At 44.2% G+C, this 18,097-nt stretch overlaps 1 protein-coding gene across 2 annotated transcripts in view; it reads left to right on the plus strand.

Annotated features, from left to right (window-relative positions):
- The window catches only part of LOC129342384 (tetraspanin-15-like), a 133,918-nt gene that overhangs the window by 65,297 nt on the left and 50,524 nt on the right, over nucleotides 1-18,097 (plus strand). For both annotated transcript variants that reach the window (XM_054998107.1, XM_054998108.1), the window contains exons 4-5: nucleotides 699-794; nucleotides 9,712-9,825. In XM_054998107.1, the coding sequence (XP_054854082.1) occupies nucleotides 699-794; nucleotides 9,712-9,825 (210 nt within the window). The remainder of the gene's footprint in view (nucleotides 1-698; nucleotides 795-9,711; nucleotides 9,826-18,097) is intronic.

Genomic DNA, 18,097 nt, shown 5'->3' on the forward strand with positions numbered 1-18,097 from the left:
AACAGGAGAGATGCAGAATGACTCTCTTTGGTGTGACCAGACCCTGATGCCTTCTCTACCCCTCTGGTACAGACAAGTGATCTCAAGACAAGTGATCTTAGCCCATGTCTCTCTTGGATTCCTCTTTGAAAGAAGGAGAACACCTTACCAGATTCTAAACCTGGCTGAGACGTTTCAAGTGAATCTTTTTCTCTAGCCACCTTAAAGGACTCAGTGAAGAAGACCAACGGTGACCTGATGAGTGTATGGCTTTAAGCCAGAGTACGGCTCTAAAGTTCTTTTCCATTTCACCTGAAATTCTGGTGGACATAAAGGCCATTCTTGGGGCTATAAAGGTAGTCAGACTTTGAACTGTTGTTGGATTTGCTCCTGCCATCCCTGGGAGCAATGCAGATTGCAGAATCTTTGAATATTATCTCATCCGTGACCACCCCCCAATCCCTTTTTAAACATCTAGAAAAACAAAGCTCTGAGTTAAATTGTCTGTGATTATAGCAAACTTTAACCTTTCAAAAGGTGGCACTGAGTGGGAGTTTTTAAGCATCTGATTTTTGACAACACAAAATTTGGGATTGTTATGAAGACAAAGGTCCCCAGCCTTGCAAAGATGTGTGTGTGGTGGTGGTGGGGTGACTTTGTTGTCTTTGTTTCTGTTACTGAAGAGTAATTCTTACATGCAGAGTTCTGTTCCTTTCCAGATGAATGCCGTTTTCCATGCCAACGTTCAAGATGGAATAAGGCACTATTATGATGACTTAGACTTCAAAAATATTTTGGACTTTGTCCAGCAGAAGGTGAGTTTTTGCTTTATAAGTGGCATCTTCACAGTCTGGACAGAAGAGGTCACTGAGAGGGATGGAGCTGCTTTGGAATGTTGTGGCTGGCCCCAGGACTGCATTCTAATTGATTAGTAACAGTGGAATGGATTTGGTAATCCATTTCAGACTGCAAAGTGGCCTCTGTGCACCAAGATTAAATTCAGAATAGTGTTAGACCGAATCTGTGGTTGAGAGGAAGAGAGAGAATCCCTTCCTGTGCCTGCTCCTCCTCTCTTTTCGTAAAGAGAGCTCATTTTTTGGAACTCCTCCAAATCACTCCTGCCCATGCCTTTTGCAGCTGCAAATTACTATTGTGTTCAAAACTTAGCATTAAGTTTATATTTATGTGTATTTTATTACCATTTGTGTTCAAAGCTAAGCATTAAGTTTATATTTATGTGTATTTTAATACCACTTGAGCACATCATAACGTTTGATTTTTCTGATATTTGAAACCTTTTAGAAAGTTCATGCATCTTAGATGCCAACTTTTTTTGTGTGGTAATTTTGAGTTCCGTTCATTTTAATGTAAATAAAATGATGGAATGCCAAGGAGGGCAGGCTTCAGTATCTTTAATAACTATGTTAACAGTGGAACAGTTGTGAACAAACCTTATTGTGAAGAGTCACCCACCTTATGGATTTTTATGCTGTTCTGGCGGTGGGTAAAAAATTTCTCATATGCACCTTTGGCTGATAGTTATTACTAGAGATGGGCACGATCCAAAAAAAATTAATGATCCAGCTGATCATGGATCGGCGCTGGCAACAATCCCGAATTAACGATCCACACCAATCATCTCCCGTTCCCAGATCGTGGATGCCACAGCGGGGCACGCTGGAATTCCCAGCTATGTGGGAAGGTGGGTTGTGGCAGCGGCCGACTCTCTCAGTCTCTCTCTCTCTCTCTCCAAAGGCTAGCAAGTAGCAAGCAAGAGCTCTGTCCCACTCCACTGCTCGCAGAAAGTGAAACCCAGCCTGGTAGCCCATGGCATGGGTCCCATTCAGAAACACAGGAGGTCTGTGTTTGGCCATCAGAGCTGCCTATCAGGGTTTGCAGGGATGAGATTGGAGTGCCCATGGCTACAGAACACCCCCTTCCCCCTCCCTCTCCTGGGTGTCTTCTTCCAACTTGTGACTGCTTTGCTGCTTCATGGTTGGAAGGAAGCCCTGCTGATCAAGGAAAGCTAGGCTTCCAGGGTGACAGAAGGAGGGCAAACAGAGCTCAGGCATTCCCCTGGCTCTGTTGCCAGGGGAATAGATTGCTGGCGCCTGAGTGTCTGGATCCCCGATCCGAGTCCGATTGCCCCGATCCAGGCCTCTCCCGACCGCTGGATCATTGGCTGTGGACAATCACAACCCGTTGGGTCACGATCGCGCGATTGCCATTATCGTGGGTTTTTTTCTATCGTAATGTGGATCGTGCCCATCTCTAGTTATTACAATTATAATGTCTGAAGTCTGCGCTCTGATATTTTCTGATTTTATTGTTTTACTGTTGCTCTTATTGTACTGCATTTTCTGTAGTCATGCATTATATGTGACTTTTTTTTATTGCCATTGTAAACCAGCTTGAGTATCCAAAAAGTAGTCTAGATATTTACAAAAATAAAATAAAAACCAAATGATGTTGAAACCGGATGCTGGGGTAGAAAGACCTTCCTGAAACAGCAAGGCTCCTCTCTGGCCCCACAGCTGCCTACCTGGCTGGAGTGCTGGAAAGTTTTCAAAACACTTGCTTCTCTTTTTGATACTGTAAGATGAAGTCTCCTAATGGCAGCTGCTTATATGAAATATGTGAGTTATTCATGGCTAGAAAATAGCATTGGATTCTTTTGCCTTGGATTCTTTTGATAGGCTTTTAAAAAGAATACCTCCTATGGGAGAAAAGCACTCACTCGGCTGAATGGGATAGAATAGCAGAGAGGCAGGGAACCTTGCAGATTAATTACAAGGCACCCAGCTGGTCTTGCAACTGGATGGGAGGGCATAAAAAGAGCTCTGCTGGGATTGGTAAGAGGGGGGTTTAATTTCCTAATTCAACCTAAAAGGAGAAACAATTGGGAGAATTAGAGAGTTGTTATAAATTTTAATTGATCTTTATAAACTGTACCAGCTTGTTTTTAGTTGATATGGAACACTCTAACACCTTGGTGAGCTTTTCTTTTCTTTTTTTAAGGCTAAAACCTTTACAATCCATGTTCGGATCAGCCTAATCTACTTTAATAGACCCTTTCATCTGTGGAACTGAGATCACTTTACAAGCAAGCCATTTTTTTCTAACTTGTAGACAACTCAAGGTCATTCTGTTATCATTTGGAATTGATTTTTTACAGGGTTGCATAAAAATAATATAAAAGTTATTTCACTGTAATTCCTCAATGGGTATTCATGTCTACAGACATGACATGGTAAAAAAAAGAATGCCAAATTATACAGGCATCAGAGCCATTCCTGCACTATATAACTTCAACATGAGTCAGGGAGTTTCCTTGTTGAATGCTTCCCCCAAGGAGCAAGCTCCCTGCCAAATGGCCTGGTCCTTTCCCCTGGCAATACTTAGTTTTTAGAATAGCTGACTTGAATGCAGGCCAGTTTCCCTTTTTTAAAAGGCAGAAACCATTCCTACCTTCATTGGCAGCCCTGCATCTTAAAGAGACGCTGCTTTTTCTATGGGCCTGAGGGCCACTTTACTCATTACCAAGTCCTTGTGTTTGTTGCATGGACTTTGACCCAGGTGTTCAATGGGAGTTTTGTTCCTCCCAAACTCACATGAGCCCTTTTATCTTCACAGAGAGACACAGGGGTGGCCTTACTTTTTGCAATGTTTTATCCTCCTTAAAGCATCCAATGGCACCAGTATTGGCTCCATGTATCTGACAAAGAGAGCTTGACTCTCAAAAGCTTATACCCTGGGAATCTTGTTATTTAACATGCCACTGTACTCTTGATCTTCTACTGCAGAGCAGACCAACACAGCTTCCCACTGAAACTATGGGCTCCATTGCAAAATATTTTTGCAGCCATGTAAGTAATGCATTTCTCAAAAGAGGAAAATGGCACATGTGAATCTGGGAGGCGCAAAACTCCCATTGAACATCCAATTCAAAGTCCCCAAGTTGTTGCCCAAGAAACAGAAAGACTTTCTAACTAGCAAAATGGATGTGAGACTGCAAAGCATACCTGTTCTGTATAAGAGACAGAGAGAAAAGCAGGTGGAGAAAAAAACAACAGAAAGAAACAAAGTGGTCATTGCTGATATCCATGTTATTTTAAAAATGTTGTTTATGGAATGCTGGGCTGGCTGTAGGGTTGCCAACCTCCAGGTGGCTCCTGGAGTTCTCCTGGAATTATAGTTTATCTCCAGGAGGATATGGCCACTTTGCAGGACAGACTATATGATATCACATCTACACTGAGCTCCCTCTCTTCCTCAAACTCCACACTCCCCAAGAACTACCCTCAAATCTCTTGGAATTTTCCAAGCCTCTCTTTTCTGCAGAATTGGCAACCCTGGCTGACTATAATTCCTTGTTGAATGTACTGTCATGAACCAACTCAGGTTTGCCAATCCACACTCTATGAGTGACCCTCTGTAGTTCTCTTTCTTCATTTTATAATGGGAGACAAATCTTCCAGGTTCTTCCAAGAACTGATTCTCCCCAGCTGCTTGTGAAGGGACTCAACAGGTTTATTTACATATTGTACAATTTGGGCCTAGAGATCATAACTTCAGCCATCTTACAACACCAACTGGCTCTTCTTCCAGATTCCACCAGCAGGCAGGTGGCCTCTCCTCCCTACATTAACTCTGTCATAACTGTATTATCCTTTGTAAATCTTTACCAGCCTTCATACGTTGAAGAGAATGAAACTAGCAATCTGGTACACCCTCACAAGTAGAGTTCCCAACACTGCCTTGGTAAAAATGTTAGATTTGGGGGTGGTGTCTGGAAAGAGTGGAGTTCAGGGAGAATGTGATGTTACTTCCGGGTGACACTCTAGGCTGCCTCCTCTGATCTTTGTGGTCTTTAGCATAGAGACTGGGAGAAATTCCTAGAGTGACATTATGTAGGGGCCATTTTTTTCTCCTCATTTCCTGGGAGCTGGGAATCAGGATTGGGGGCAGGTAATTCCTCTCTTACAGTGAGTAAATGGGGGCGGGACTACCCACAAGGCAGAATCTCCTCTCCCCAGTGAGCTGCTGAAGAGAACACTTCAGTAAGCACACCTAACACAGAGAGCTGTCCTAGGGAAAGGAATGTTAGATCATCATACATGCTCTCGTCATTTATTGTTCCAGTGAGGGGTGATTTACTTCATGTCCCCTCATGGTCTGGCTATCTGTAGTTTCCATTTAATATTGCAGGAGTAACACAAGAGCTGTGTAAGACCTTGAGAGTTGTGAGGACACACATACCTGCATTCTGGACAGTAGGACAAGCCTCTGTAGCATTGCAATCTCTTGATGGCCTGCAGAAATGATGGATTCTTCAAAGACTGAATTACAGCCCTATAAATGGGAGAGCGGAGGTAGCATGAATAACTTTGCATCTCATTAGCCTTCATGGATTCGTTGCTCCCCCGTGGAGTGAGACAGGACGGGAGAAGGTTTGTTCCGAATTTTACATTTCTTGAGAAATATTTCCTTTCTGCAGCCTAGTTGGGATCTACTAATGAGACTCAAAGGCATAAAATCTTGCACATTGCATAGTTCTTGAAAACAGCACCAGGTGACTGGTATTAACAGGAGTGCAAAATGAAGAGACAGGTCATAGGAAAATTGTAGGGGGCGGGGAATTCCAGAACATTAACTGAGATATCAAGCACTATTAAGATGTCTCAAAAGCACTTTGGGAGAGGGAAGTCTTGATTCAGTCACTATTTTATTGCAGGGGAAGGGGGAAGATGAGGATGCTGTGGACCCGCAATCTGCCTGTGAGGCAGAGGCAGGGGCAGAATTTCCATTGCCATCTGTGAAGCTTTGCTCTTTCTTAGCTGAAGGGGTTTTGCCTGGAAAGTCAGAATGGGTTAAGTGTGACTGGAAAAATAATTTCTTGCATTAATTCATATAAACCAAAGTCAGCATGCCCCCAAAATCAAGGTGATTAAAATCATTAAGAAAAGACTAATTTAAATAAAGTTTTCTGTTTCATCATTCATGCAGTTTCTGAATATTAATGGGTTGTTATAGCAACGAAAACATATCTGTTTGCCTCTAAATAAAGCCTCTATAGTATAGCTGTGCAAGAAGATCCATGAGACTTTAGATGAATTGGATCTGCTTAGACAGAGAAGGAATCAGCAGGGGGTGTGCGTGTTTTTATCAGGCTTTCTGTACACCAGGGCCGTTTCCACACGTCTTACCTGCCTGTGGAACATCACGCAAAAGACCCAGAAGACAGCATCTTCTTGCGCGAAATCATGCCAGGGAGACGCTGTTATCTGGGAGTTTTGCACGAAATCGCAAAACTCGTGTGGTAAGACATGGAAACGGCCCTGCTTACTTGAAGACAAGGGTTACAGACAACTCTCGTAGTAGATGGTAGGAGAAATGTCAAGCACTTTGCAGAAGCAAAGCTGTTTTACTTACTTAAACACTGATGTCTGAAGGAGGGAGCTCTGACTCTGGAAAGCTGACACGCTGAACATCTTGATCTTTAAAGGGCCACTGGACTCCAGTCCTGCCGTTCAATTGCAGACCAGCGACAGCTACCCACCTAAACTATTACTTAAACATTTGCATCCTGAAGCTGCTTTATACTGAGTCAGACCATTGGTCTATCAGAAGGTTACAGTCTACTCTGACTGGCAGCAGCTCCCCAGGGTCTCAGGTAGAGGTCTTTCACATCACCGATGATTAGGGCTTGGAGTACTCCCAGAATCACAACTGATCTCTAGATTAGAGATTGGTTCTCCTGAAAGAAATAGCAGCTTTGGATGCCAGACTCTATGGCATCATACACCTATTGAGCTTCCATCCCTTCCCAAGCTCCACCTTCTCCAGGCACTGCTTCCCCAGGAACTTCTTTAGCTGGAGTCAGCAACCCTACCTATTACCTGATCATTTTAACTGAAAATGCCAAGGACTGAACCTAGGACCTTCTGCATGCAGAGCAGAAGGCTCTACCGCTGAGCCACAGCAATCCTTGTTTTTTTCATAGATGAAATTACTAACTACATTAAAATGTATCCAATCGATACGAATCCTAAAATCATAGATTATCACCAAAGTAAGGCATGAAAACAGTGACATACTTAGGAACCTGCAAGAGCAAAACACTAAATTAGCTCAATTTAACCTACGCAGTTATCTGCCATTAATCTTTACAGCTCCAGACCACACTCATTGCCAGTCTCAGAGAATTCAAAAAAACTCAGCACTTCAGCCTACAAACTTCAATCAGTTTTCACTTGGAAAGGCCAACAGAACCAAGAAAGCTTTGCACAGCTTTCTAAATTTCTATATTCCTTCCCTATTATGGGGATCTCCATAAGGGGTCTGGGGAGTGAGGAATGACCGGTGCATGCCCAGTCGGGGGCTGTCAGTCTGCCTCACTCCCAGGTGGCAAGGGAAGATTCACACAGGGGTGTATACCCACGTGGCATCCCACTGACTGTCATGCCATGGTCCCCCCCCTCAGCAGGGGTCTGAGGGTGTGTGTGGGTCATTGGCTTGGCAGGCGGGTCAGCCAATGCTCGCCTTTGCTCCCTGAGCTGTAATCTCAATAAAGTTGTGGCCTCTTTACCTCCAGCATTGTGTCCATGTGGTTTTTGTCGCCATGCCCCCTCCCCGCTCTCCTCCCCCACTCAGCACTCGCCTGCAACTGAGAAAGCCTTGCACAGCTTTCTATATTCCTTCTCTGGCAGACCATTTCATAATGTGGAGGCTCTGACAGAGCAAGAGCAAATAAAACTGCACTGACATGTAAGCTCATATTGAGAAAGGTGGTCCTTCAAATATGTGGGTCCTAGGTCAAAGCCAGCACTTTGAATCGCGCTCAAAACACACTGGCAACCTGGGTAGTTGCTTTAAAAGTTGTCACATGCACAAAATGGCTCCCCTCAACCAGAAAATGAATGACTGCAGTTACCTTCAAGAGCAGCCCCACACAGAGAGCATTGCAGGACCACTGGAGATTACAGTGGTCTAGTTTGGATGATAAAATTAATGGGCAAAAATAAACATCTTTCCAGTTGGGATGACAGAGTGAGGAGTACTTATACTATGCCAAAATCACAATAAATCTAGGCTAGTGTATCATTTATAAAGTAAAATATTTCCCCCCACACACACACAATTCTTTGCCCTCTGTCAAACTCCATGAATGCTTTTTTTTCTTAAAGAATTTTGAAATCAGTACAGAATGCACTCTACTTAGGTCTCCTTTTGAAGTCAGCTCAGGGACTCCAGCTGGTACAGAATGCCGCAGCTCAGTTATTATCAGGATCTAGGTGGTACATACTTCCATTCTGCAGTCACTCCATTGGCTGCCCATATCTGCAGGACTCCCCTTTCTGTTACTCTCCACCACAACAGCATCTGGGCAGGACCTTCTGCTGGTGCCACCCTCCAAATCAGCAAAATCAACAACTGCCCATACATATGCATTATGGAATATTCTACCTAATGAGGCCGGGAAGGTTCCCAACTCTCCTGGCAAACTATGCAAACCTGAATTATTCAAGGAGATGTATTTACGTATGTAATAGGGCTGAAGTGTAATGAAATGGTACTGAAAGATGCTTTGGTAAAGGGATATATACTGTGGGCTATACCATAGTATATAATATGTACTGGTTTTTGATGTAAGTATGATTCTACTATGTAATTTCTGCATTTTTAACATGTCATTTTAATGTTTATCACTTTGCTTAAGCTCTGTTTCAGATTTATTTTTGGTTCCAGATTTCTGCAATATAAAACCTGTTGCATTTATTGAATGTCCTATCCTGTTGATTTTATTGATTTACACTGTGCTGCTTTGAGTCTCAGTGAGCAAGGCAGCTTCTCCAGAGTATTTCATCTGGATCTCTTAGGCGGGCCCTGTAATGGTCTTCTCCAAAGAATTTAGTCTGGATCTCTCTCTCTCCATTGTAAATTTACTTCCATTTCAGTCAGCTTGTGATTCTGGTACAGTTGTGCAAGAAATGGCTTCAGGTCTTGGAATGTTCTACTCAATCAATCACTTTTTTCCTATCTGAGTCACAGCTAGAGGAGCAATCGGATTAAATGGTGTCCATAGATGCTGGTTGAAAGTCATATGGAATCAATGGGAAGATCACATACTTTCCCTTTCTACCATGCTGCATCAGGCATGCCCAGCCCACCTGAGCTGAACTGGCTCTTACTCTTTGCCTCAAATACTCCAGAGGCTCTCCTGCCAGAAACAAACACATCTACTCCAAAGGAGACAACCTTGAATGCAAGATGATCCTCCTAAAAATGTTATACACAAGGTTTTTTTTTACTGTACATAACTATAACTTGTATGTGAATTTAAGCCTGACACTTGTTTTTTTTAACCACACCTGAAAAAAAAATCCCTAGTTTCTCTTTCAGCTAAATAGAGGTACTTTTGTTCTGCAAAACAGGATATTTGTGAAGTGTGTCATAATCTATTTCACATCAGGCTAAGAGACAAAAAACATTATACCGGAGAGGAAGGATCAAGGACTGCATGTATGGGGAGAGAATCCCATTGTTACAAGTATTTTCAGGGTATTCATCTAAGAGGAGACAGCTTGAAGCAGGGAAGTGTTAGCAGCCTGGTGCTCTGGAGGCCGCTCCTCCAAATGCAGGAAACTGGTCCTCCAGTGCCGCTTCTTGCTTGGGCCTCCTGTTTTTGACAATCATGCACGTGAATCAAGTGACTCTCCTTTCTCTTTGCAGTTTTCCTGCTGTGGAGGAGACGAATTTACAGACTGGAATGTTAATCCGTACCATGCTTGCAATGGCAGTGGCCCTCTGGCTTGCGGGGTGCCCTACACTTGCTGCATCAGGAAGGTGAGGTCTAAAAACTATGGACAGTTGCTGCTAAAAGAGAGAGATGGGTGCACTTTGGGCCACCCTCAGGAGTCCAGGGCTATCTGTATGGTGTGGCTGTAGGCTAAATGTTGGTAACATCTAAATTAGACTACCTGCAGCAATGCGCTCTATGCAGGATTGCCCTTGAAGAGCATCCAGAAGCTACAGTTGGTACAGAATTTTGTGGCCAGAATATTAAGTGGAACAGATCATAAAGAACTTATCACTCCAGTCTTTTCCCACTTACACTGGCTTACAATTAGCTTCCAGGTTCAATTCAAAGTGGTATTATCAGGGGCGGAGCGAGGGTTTACCTTTTTTGCGGCCGGCCGGCCGGCCAGGCACCCCCACGCGTGCACGAGCGCGCGCGCGCACACCGGCCTGCGTGATGACGTCACGTGTGATGTTATCACGGGAGCGCACGCGCCGCCGCCGGCCCGATTGCTGCGTCGGGCGGCCTCCGAGCTCTCCCGCTCGGTTGCCTGTGCCGCCACAGATGCCTGCCTGCGGTGGCTGCGCCTGGCCGGGGGCTTGTGCTGGCAGCGGCAGCGGCGCGGGGTGGGAGGGATAGGAGGCTGGTGCTTTGTGGCGCGCGCTCCCGCCCGCCGAGCCTCCTCCGGCGCTCCCTCCGGCACCCCGCGCCTGCGGCCACCGCCTACCTGGCCTCAATAGGCCCGCCGCCCCTGGGTATTATTGACCATTAAGGCTCTATATGGCTTGGGGCAATGTACCTTAAGAACTGCCTACTTCCATATGAATACATGACTGTTCTGGTCATCTTCAAAGGCTCTGCTTTGGGTTCCTTTGCCATCTGAGGTGAGACAGGTGCCAACTCAAGAAAGGCACCAAAAGGAACTCTCTTCCCAAGGAGATTCAACTATCTCCCTCTATCATTGTCTTCTGCCAACAGGTGAAGACTTTTGTGTTTGGCATTCACTCACTAATTCTTTTTGGCCCATCTCTCTGTTTATGTCTCTGTGCCTATGTATGTATATGTTAATATTCAATTGTTTTAAATGTATATGTATCTGTATTTTAACATTACTTTGATTGATTGCTGCCCGGAGGACCCTAAATTGAATGAAAAGTGCTTCACTTCAGGCTGTGCTTGGGGAGCCATGATTTCAAAGCCAGTGTTATCCCAGGCAGAGAGCCATTAGAGGTACATGCTTTTCAAAATATTACGTACCTATCTAACAGTGTAGCCCGGTGCCCTAGTTACAAACCTCCCCCATCTCACCCCCAGCCCTTGAAGATCAAGGCCGTGCTCCTGTGCACATAACTTCTGCCCCAGGAATGCATGTTTCCCACAAAATAGAGGAAGCGTTTCAGTGATTCAGACAAAGAGGCAGCGTGGCATTGAAGTGTTGGACTTGCAGATAACAATTTCCCAAATGATGGTTGTTGGGGGTTTTCCGGGCTGTCTTGCCGTGGTCTTGGCATTGTAGTTCCTGACATTTCGCCAGCAGCTGTGGCTGGCATCTTCAGAGGTGTAGCACCAAAAGACAGAGATCTCTCAGTGTCACAGTGTGGAAAAGATGTAGGTCATTTGTATCTACTCAGGAGGGGTGGGGTTGAGCTGAGTCATTCTGTAAGAGTTTCCCAGGGTGTGGAATGCTAATGGCGGGAGGCTTCACTGTATCCTGAGGCGGTTCTTTTGCATATGGATTGGTGCTTGATGTGCTAATCTTCTCTGCAGGGCTATTGTCGGGTGTGGAGTGTTTTGTTGGCCTGGTGTTTTTCAGAACTGGAGCCCATGCTCTGTTCATTCTTAAGGTTTCTTCTTTCCTGTTGAAGTTTTGCTTATGCTTGTGAATTTCAATGGCTTCCCTGTGCAGTCTGACAAAGTAGTTGGAAGTGTTGTCCAGTATTTTGGTGTCCTGGAATAAGATACTGTGCCCTGTTTGAGTTAGGCTATGTTCAGCCACTGCTGATTTTTCAGGCTGTCCAAGTCTGCAGTGTCTTTCATGTTCTTTTATTCTTGTCTGGATGCTACGCTTTGTGGTCCCGATGTAAACTTGTCCACAGCTGCAGGGTATACGGTATACTCCTGCAGAGGTGAGGGGATCTCTGCTGTCTTTTGCTGATCGTAGCATCTGTTGTATTTTTCGGGTGGGTCAAGAATTCCTCACTACATCCCGACACGCACAGCAAACTATGCAAGACAGAAGCACAGCCACCTAGACTATATGGACTCCCCAAAATACATAAAGATTCAGTCCCACTCCGACCCATTGTGAGTGCCATTGGTTCACCGACATATGAATTAGCTAGACATCTGGCAGATCTCCTGCAGGACCACATCGGGAAAACCTCGTCTTACATCAAAGATTCAGCAGATTTCATCAACAAAATCAGTTCTCTGAAACTCAATCCACAAGACATACTTGTCAGTTTTGATGTTGTATCCCTGTTTACCAAGGTTCCAGTAAAAGACACTATTGCACTGATTAATCAGATTTTCCCAGAGGATGTAACAGCCTTATTCCATCATTGTCTGACAACCAGTTACTTCCAATGGGACAACGAATTCTATGAACAGATGGATGGGGTGGCCATGGGGAGCCCACTCAGCCCAGTTATAGCAAACTTCTACATGGAACATTTTGAAAAAACAGCTCTAGAATCAGCACCCCACAAACCCAGTGTATGGTTCCGGTTTGTGGATGATACATTCATCATTTGGAGCCATGGGGAGGAAGAATTGATGGAGTTTTTGAATCATCTCAACAACATCCACCTGAACATACAATTCACAATGGAGAAAGAAAGTGAGGGAAAACTCTCATTCCTGGATACCTTGGTCATCCGCAAAGCAAACTTTCAGTTAGGTCACAAGGTCTACAGGAAACCAACTCACACTGATCGGTACTTACACAAAAACTCCAATCACCACCCCCGACAGAAAAGAGGCATAATGAAAACATTAGTGGATCGTGCAAGACGGATATGTGAGCTGCGCTTTCTCAATGAGGAAATTAATCATGTAAACCACGCACTTCAGGCAAATGGCTACTCCAGAAATGAAATCCGAAGAGCAATCAAACCCAGGATGAATCAAACAACCAAAGAAAAACAGTCTCCCACAGGAAAAGTGTTTTTGCCATATATCAAAGGAATTACTGATCAGATGGGAAAGCTTATGAAAAAGCATAACCTTCAAGCAGTATTCAGACCCACCCGAAAAATACAACAGATGCTACGATCAGCAAAAGACAGCAGAGATCCCCTCACCTCTGCAGGAGTATACCGTATACCCTGCAGCTGTGGACAAGTTTACATCGGGACCACAAAGCGTAGCATCCAGACAAGAATAAAAGAACATGAAAGACACTGCAGACTTGGACAGCCTGAAAAATCAGCAGTGGCTGAACATAGCCTAACTCAAACAGGGCACAGTATCTTATTCCAGGACACCAAAATACTGGACAACACTTCCAACTACTTTGTCAGACTGCACAGGGAAGCCATTGAAATTCACAAGCATAAGCAAAACTTCAACAGGAAAGAAGAAACCTTAAGAATGAACAGAGCATGGGCTCCAGTTCTGAAAAACACCAGGCCAACAAAACACTCCACACCCGACAATAGCCCTGCAGAGAAGATTAGCACATCAAGCACCAATCCATATGCAAAAGAACCGCCTCAGGATACAGTGAAGCCTCCCGCCATTAGCATTCCACACCCTGGGAAACTCTTACAGAATGACTCAGCTCAACCCCACCCCTCCTGAGTAGATACAAATGACCTACATCTTTTCCACACTGTGACACTGAGAGATCTCTGTCTTTTGGTGCTACACCTCTGAAGATGCCAGCCACAGCTGCTGGCGAAACGTCAGGAACTACAATGCCAAGACCACGGCAAGACAGCCCGGAAAACCCCCAACAACCATCGTTCTCCGGCCGTGAAAGCCTTCGACAATACATCAATTTCCCAAATGTTGAGAAATATCCAGTTTAAACTGAAAAGTTTTCCAAGTCTATATAGTAATTTAGTAAGTTACTAACAGTAACTTGAAAGAAGCACTTAGGGGGAACTTAGATTTTATTTCACAAATTCAGATTTCACCTGGAGGCACACTGAAAAATGCTTTGGCACTTTAATAACATTGGGCCTTTTGCTTCTAGATGATTCATAAAGACTTGAAATGTTTCCTCTTTATTTTGACGTCTCTCCTCACTTCAAGTTCTGATGTTTGAATTGTGCATTCATAACATGTTTTCTCTGTTCTTGTGTACAGTCAAGGATAGGCAAACTCTGCTTATAGCTTGCTGTTGACAGAACAAGGATAAAAGGAAGCACCTCTGTCCAGAAGAATGCTGTTTATTTTGCAGGCACTGCCCAGTGCAGTTTAGAATGCAGAGTGTCAAGTGCAGGGCTTTTTTTCAGCAGGAATGCGGTGGAACAGAGTTCCAGAACCTCTTGAAAATGGTCACGTGGCTGGTGGCCCCGCCCCCTGATCTTCAGACAGAGGGGAGTTTAGATTGCCCTCCGCGCTGCCAAGCGGTGCGGAGGGCAATCTAAACTACCCTCTGTCTGGAGATCAGGGGGCGGGGCTACCAGCCATGTGACTATTCCACCACCTCTTTTCCCAGAAAAAAACTCCTTGTCAAGTGGCACAGTTTGTCATCAATTAGAGTGCAACTTTTCGTATTATTTTAACTTAATCAAAAGTGATATTTCATGTTTGGGACATTTATCTCTGGAAGTGTGAAAATTGCTTTTCTATTTGGTTTTGAAATAATTTTCCAACCCTTTTTCCAAATGTCCAGGTCCTAGATTACTTCCCCACAGGAACGTTTCCACATACGAGGTAGAAGGCTCCTATAATAAATAAAGGTGTTTATATGATGTCATGAGCAATCAGTGCACAAGTCTTCTGACTCCTATTTTTTCCATTTACTCCAGATAAAATGTAAACTTCATTTTCTGCAGTTTATAGGGTAAACTATGGGGTGCCTGTGGATGCTCCCCAGTAGCTAAACTTTGCACTTCTCCCCCTTTCAGCCTTTTAAAGGGCTTTCCCTCCCATTGCTTTCCCAAGCCACACTGTAATGCTACAGGTCAGCTGAGAGAGAAAGAAAAAAGTCTGCTAAAGAGCTTTAAAAGGGAGATTAAGGACTGAGGGAGAGGGGGAAGAAGCAGGGGTGGGACAGCAGCAGAGTAAGGGCCAAGCTACAAGTGATAAATGACACTTGAACAACAAGTGTATTTCTCCCTGTTCACTTGCCCTCCACTCAATCCACTTGCTGTTCAAGTGTCATTCGTCACTTGTAGCTTGGCCCTAAATGATGTGGGAATGTGGTGTGTGAGCATTCCCATTTAACTTGCTGCTGCTATTGTGGTGGGGTGTCACGTGTTTTTTCACCCTGGTCAAGAAGCAGTCCTGGCATGCATCTATGATGTTCCACATCTAATGCAAAGGCTTTTCACCAGTTTGCAATTGCTTATTGTAGTTCCCCATCAAAACACTGTGCAGCTTGCACCTAGGCCTAAGCTGTTGCTCAAAACTCACAACTGTTACATTGCCTTCCCCGTGATGTACAATGGCCCCCCATTCTTTTATGAGGCCACAATGTCTGTAGCTTCAGATACTGGATTTTGTTTTGCATGTATTTGTGTGCCCCCTCCCCATTACATAAGCCCTTGATATTCATGGCATCCCAGGGTAAGATAAATGGGGTGCTATATGCCGCAGACTTGACAAAACCCAGCTGGAGTAATCAGTAAATGGCGTGTCCTGAAGAGCTGCTGTTGTGGTGTTTTCAGGGCAAACTAAGACTCCACAGACTTGTGCTAAAAAGCAAGCACAGAGGTGGGAATTAACAACAGCAAGAATTTTTCAAAAGGTGCAGTTTGTCTCCTCCCTGTAGGAGCTGGCCAAGTTCTGCCATCGCATTTGAATATCTTCCTTTCTTATCCAGGAAGGTTCCATCATGTACTGCAGGGTGCCAAGCCACCACCACTTCAAAGGCTCACAAGGGGAGGCTTTAAATCATGATGTCAACATTTGCACTAATCCTCTCTGTAAATACATGTGACCCCTACTGCACAATAGTTGTGTGTAGCTCAATAAGACCTTTGCAGGCAAGGATCTAAGTGCTTTATAAACTCTCACTATTTTTCCAAAGTGCAGGTAGGACGTCTTTCTCCTCCCTAGCAGATCACTGCTGGGCAAAGCCATAGTTGTGGCCCCTGAATTGCAAATCCCAGTGATTCTGCTGATTTTCCCATTAGCCTCTTCTTTTGATTCTTCTTACATTTTTGGTGAAACAGTTTGTGGTCTGTAGCAATGGCACAAGATGGAAATGAAGGCCCTTTAGAATTTTGCTAGGTTTCCCTGCTAAGGGCTTGAAATGTGGACTGAGAGAGCTGAGCCCATGTTCCTCTACTTAACTCTTTGCTCTTGAGTGATGTCCAAGGCTCTTGTACAGATTATTTATTTTATTTATTTTTTTCAAATTTGTATTCCGCCCTCCCCGCAAGCGGGCTCAGGGCGGATACCAACATTTTAAAAATACAATTAAAATACAATTAAAAATTCATATTCATTAAAAACAACACTATTTTATTATAAAACAAAGGTGATGTAAATTGCCCATGGAAATGTTCATAGCAAAGCAGGAAGAATACCTGCTATACCACATTAGTGTTGATAATGTTGGGATATCATGCTCTAGGAGACCTGGGTCCAAATCCCGCACAACTGGGAAGTTTCCTGGGTGATCTTGGGCCAGGCCTAGCCTACTTCCCAGGGTTGTTGTGAGGAAAGAATGAGAAAGGGAGAGCCATGTTTGCCATACTGAGCTGCTTAGAGAAAGGGTAGGATAACAACTCCAATACCAACTTCAAGAATCTGCTGTAACCACTGGCATCCTGTCTCATCTTGGCATGATGAGGCCTAAAGAGTATAATCATTTGGATATCCACCATTTTAATTAATAATACTTGCCATTTCTACACCATTATTCTTATCCCCATGTTGTTAATGGGGGAGACAGGCTGAACAAGACTTGTATAGAGCTCCTAGGGAAGGGAGGGGGGAGAGAGGCTTCCTTGCTTGCTGCTGACTTGCTTGTGCTATGTTATATTTCAGCAAACAAATGAGATTTTGCTATTACCTGAAGAAATAGATCATGTAGGGCTGAATGGAGCTATTCATGTGGGCAGACAGGTTGCATCCACGGGGCGAGAATGCCCCAATTTTCTTTGCAGCAGCAAATGCAGAAGCATTCACCCTGACAATGGAGCACCCACACAGGAGTTTCCTGCACACTATCCTCTAGCATCCATTGTTCTCCTTGGGTTTTCCCCACCTCAGCACCTGAGCTTTCCAGCTTCTTTTTTAAAAAAAATCCGTAATTGCTATAGTGATGATTACCACTTTTTTTAAAAAAAAAATGGAAACGGCCCTGCAGTCACCTAGTGGGGGGCGGGATAGTGGCCACAAAGGGGTGATGGAAGGAAAATGGCACCAGTGTGGGTAGGCCTTCTAAAAAGTGCACTTTCCCATGCAGACAATGTGCTAATGCGCCTGGGCTACATTTTTCCTGAAAAGATTGAAGCAAAGCAGTTTTGAGCTAAGCATGCTCATGACAGGGAAAACCTGAAAAGTGGATGATAGGAGGAATGTGGATGCTCCAAAAAAACCAGCATTCCACTTTGGGACCAAAGATGAAGAACAAGGTTCATGTACAAGCAGTCAAACATATGGAGTCTGTTGTGGCCATATTGCTTCCCCAAGATCCGGGGTCCATTCCTTCTGGGCCACCCCACTGTCCCTTTGCTCTTTCCTTCTATGGAGATGTTACTTTCTCTTTCTTCTTCCATTCTGTCACATTTCCATTCATGATGTTTGCAAAAGAAATGGAATAATCAGAAAATGAATAATGTACTTTGGCAGCTTCGTGAACAAGACCAGGAGTGGGAGCAGGGCTTTGCCGGTCTCATCGGAGCTCCCTAGAAATAGTAGCAATTAGTTTACAGCCGAGAAGCTAATTTGTGCCGACATTCTCCAAATATGACTAGCTGTTGTTATGGGAGACTCTTCTAAGCCAGCCAGCTTCTCTGAGCAGGAGACAGCTTCGGGTTTTATGGTGGTTTTGACAGCTTACATTGCCATTTCTGCAAAGGCGGAGGATCAGAGTTTAAACAGAAACATCTGCTACATATTTCAGTTTGGGAGGAAAAATAATTCAAATCATCTCTTTCATTTTGTAACTTCCCAACTAGACTGCTGTAACACACT

This window comes from Eublepharis macularius, chromosome 14 (genome assembly GCF_028583425.1).
Source record: "Eublepharis macularius isolate TG4126 chromosome 14, MPM_Emac_v1.0, whole genome shotgun sequence".
Lineage (NCBI taxonomy): Eukaryota > Metazoa > Chordata > Lepidosauria > Squamata > Eublepharidae > Eublepharis > Eublepharis macularius.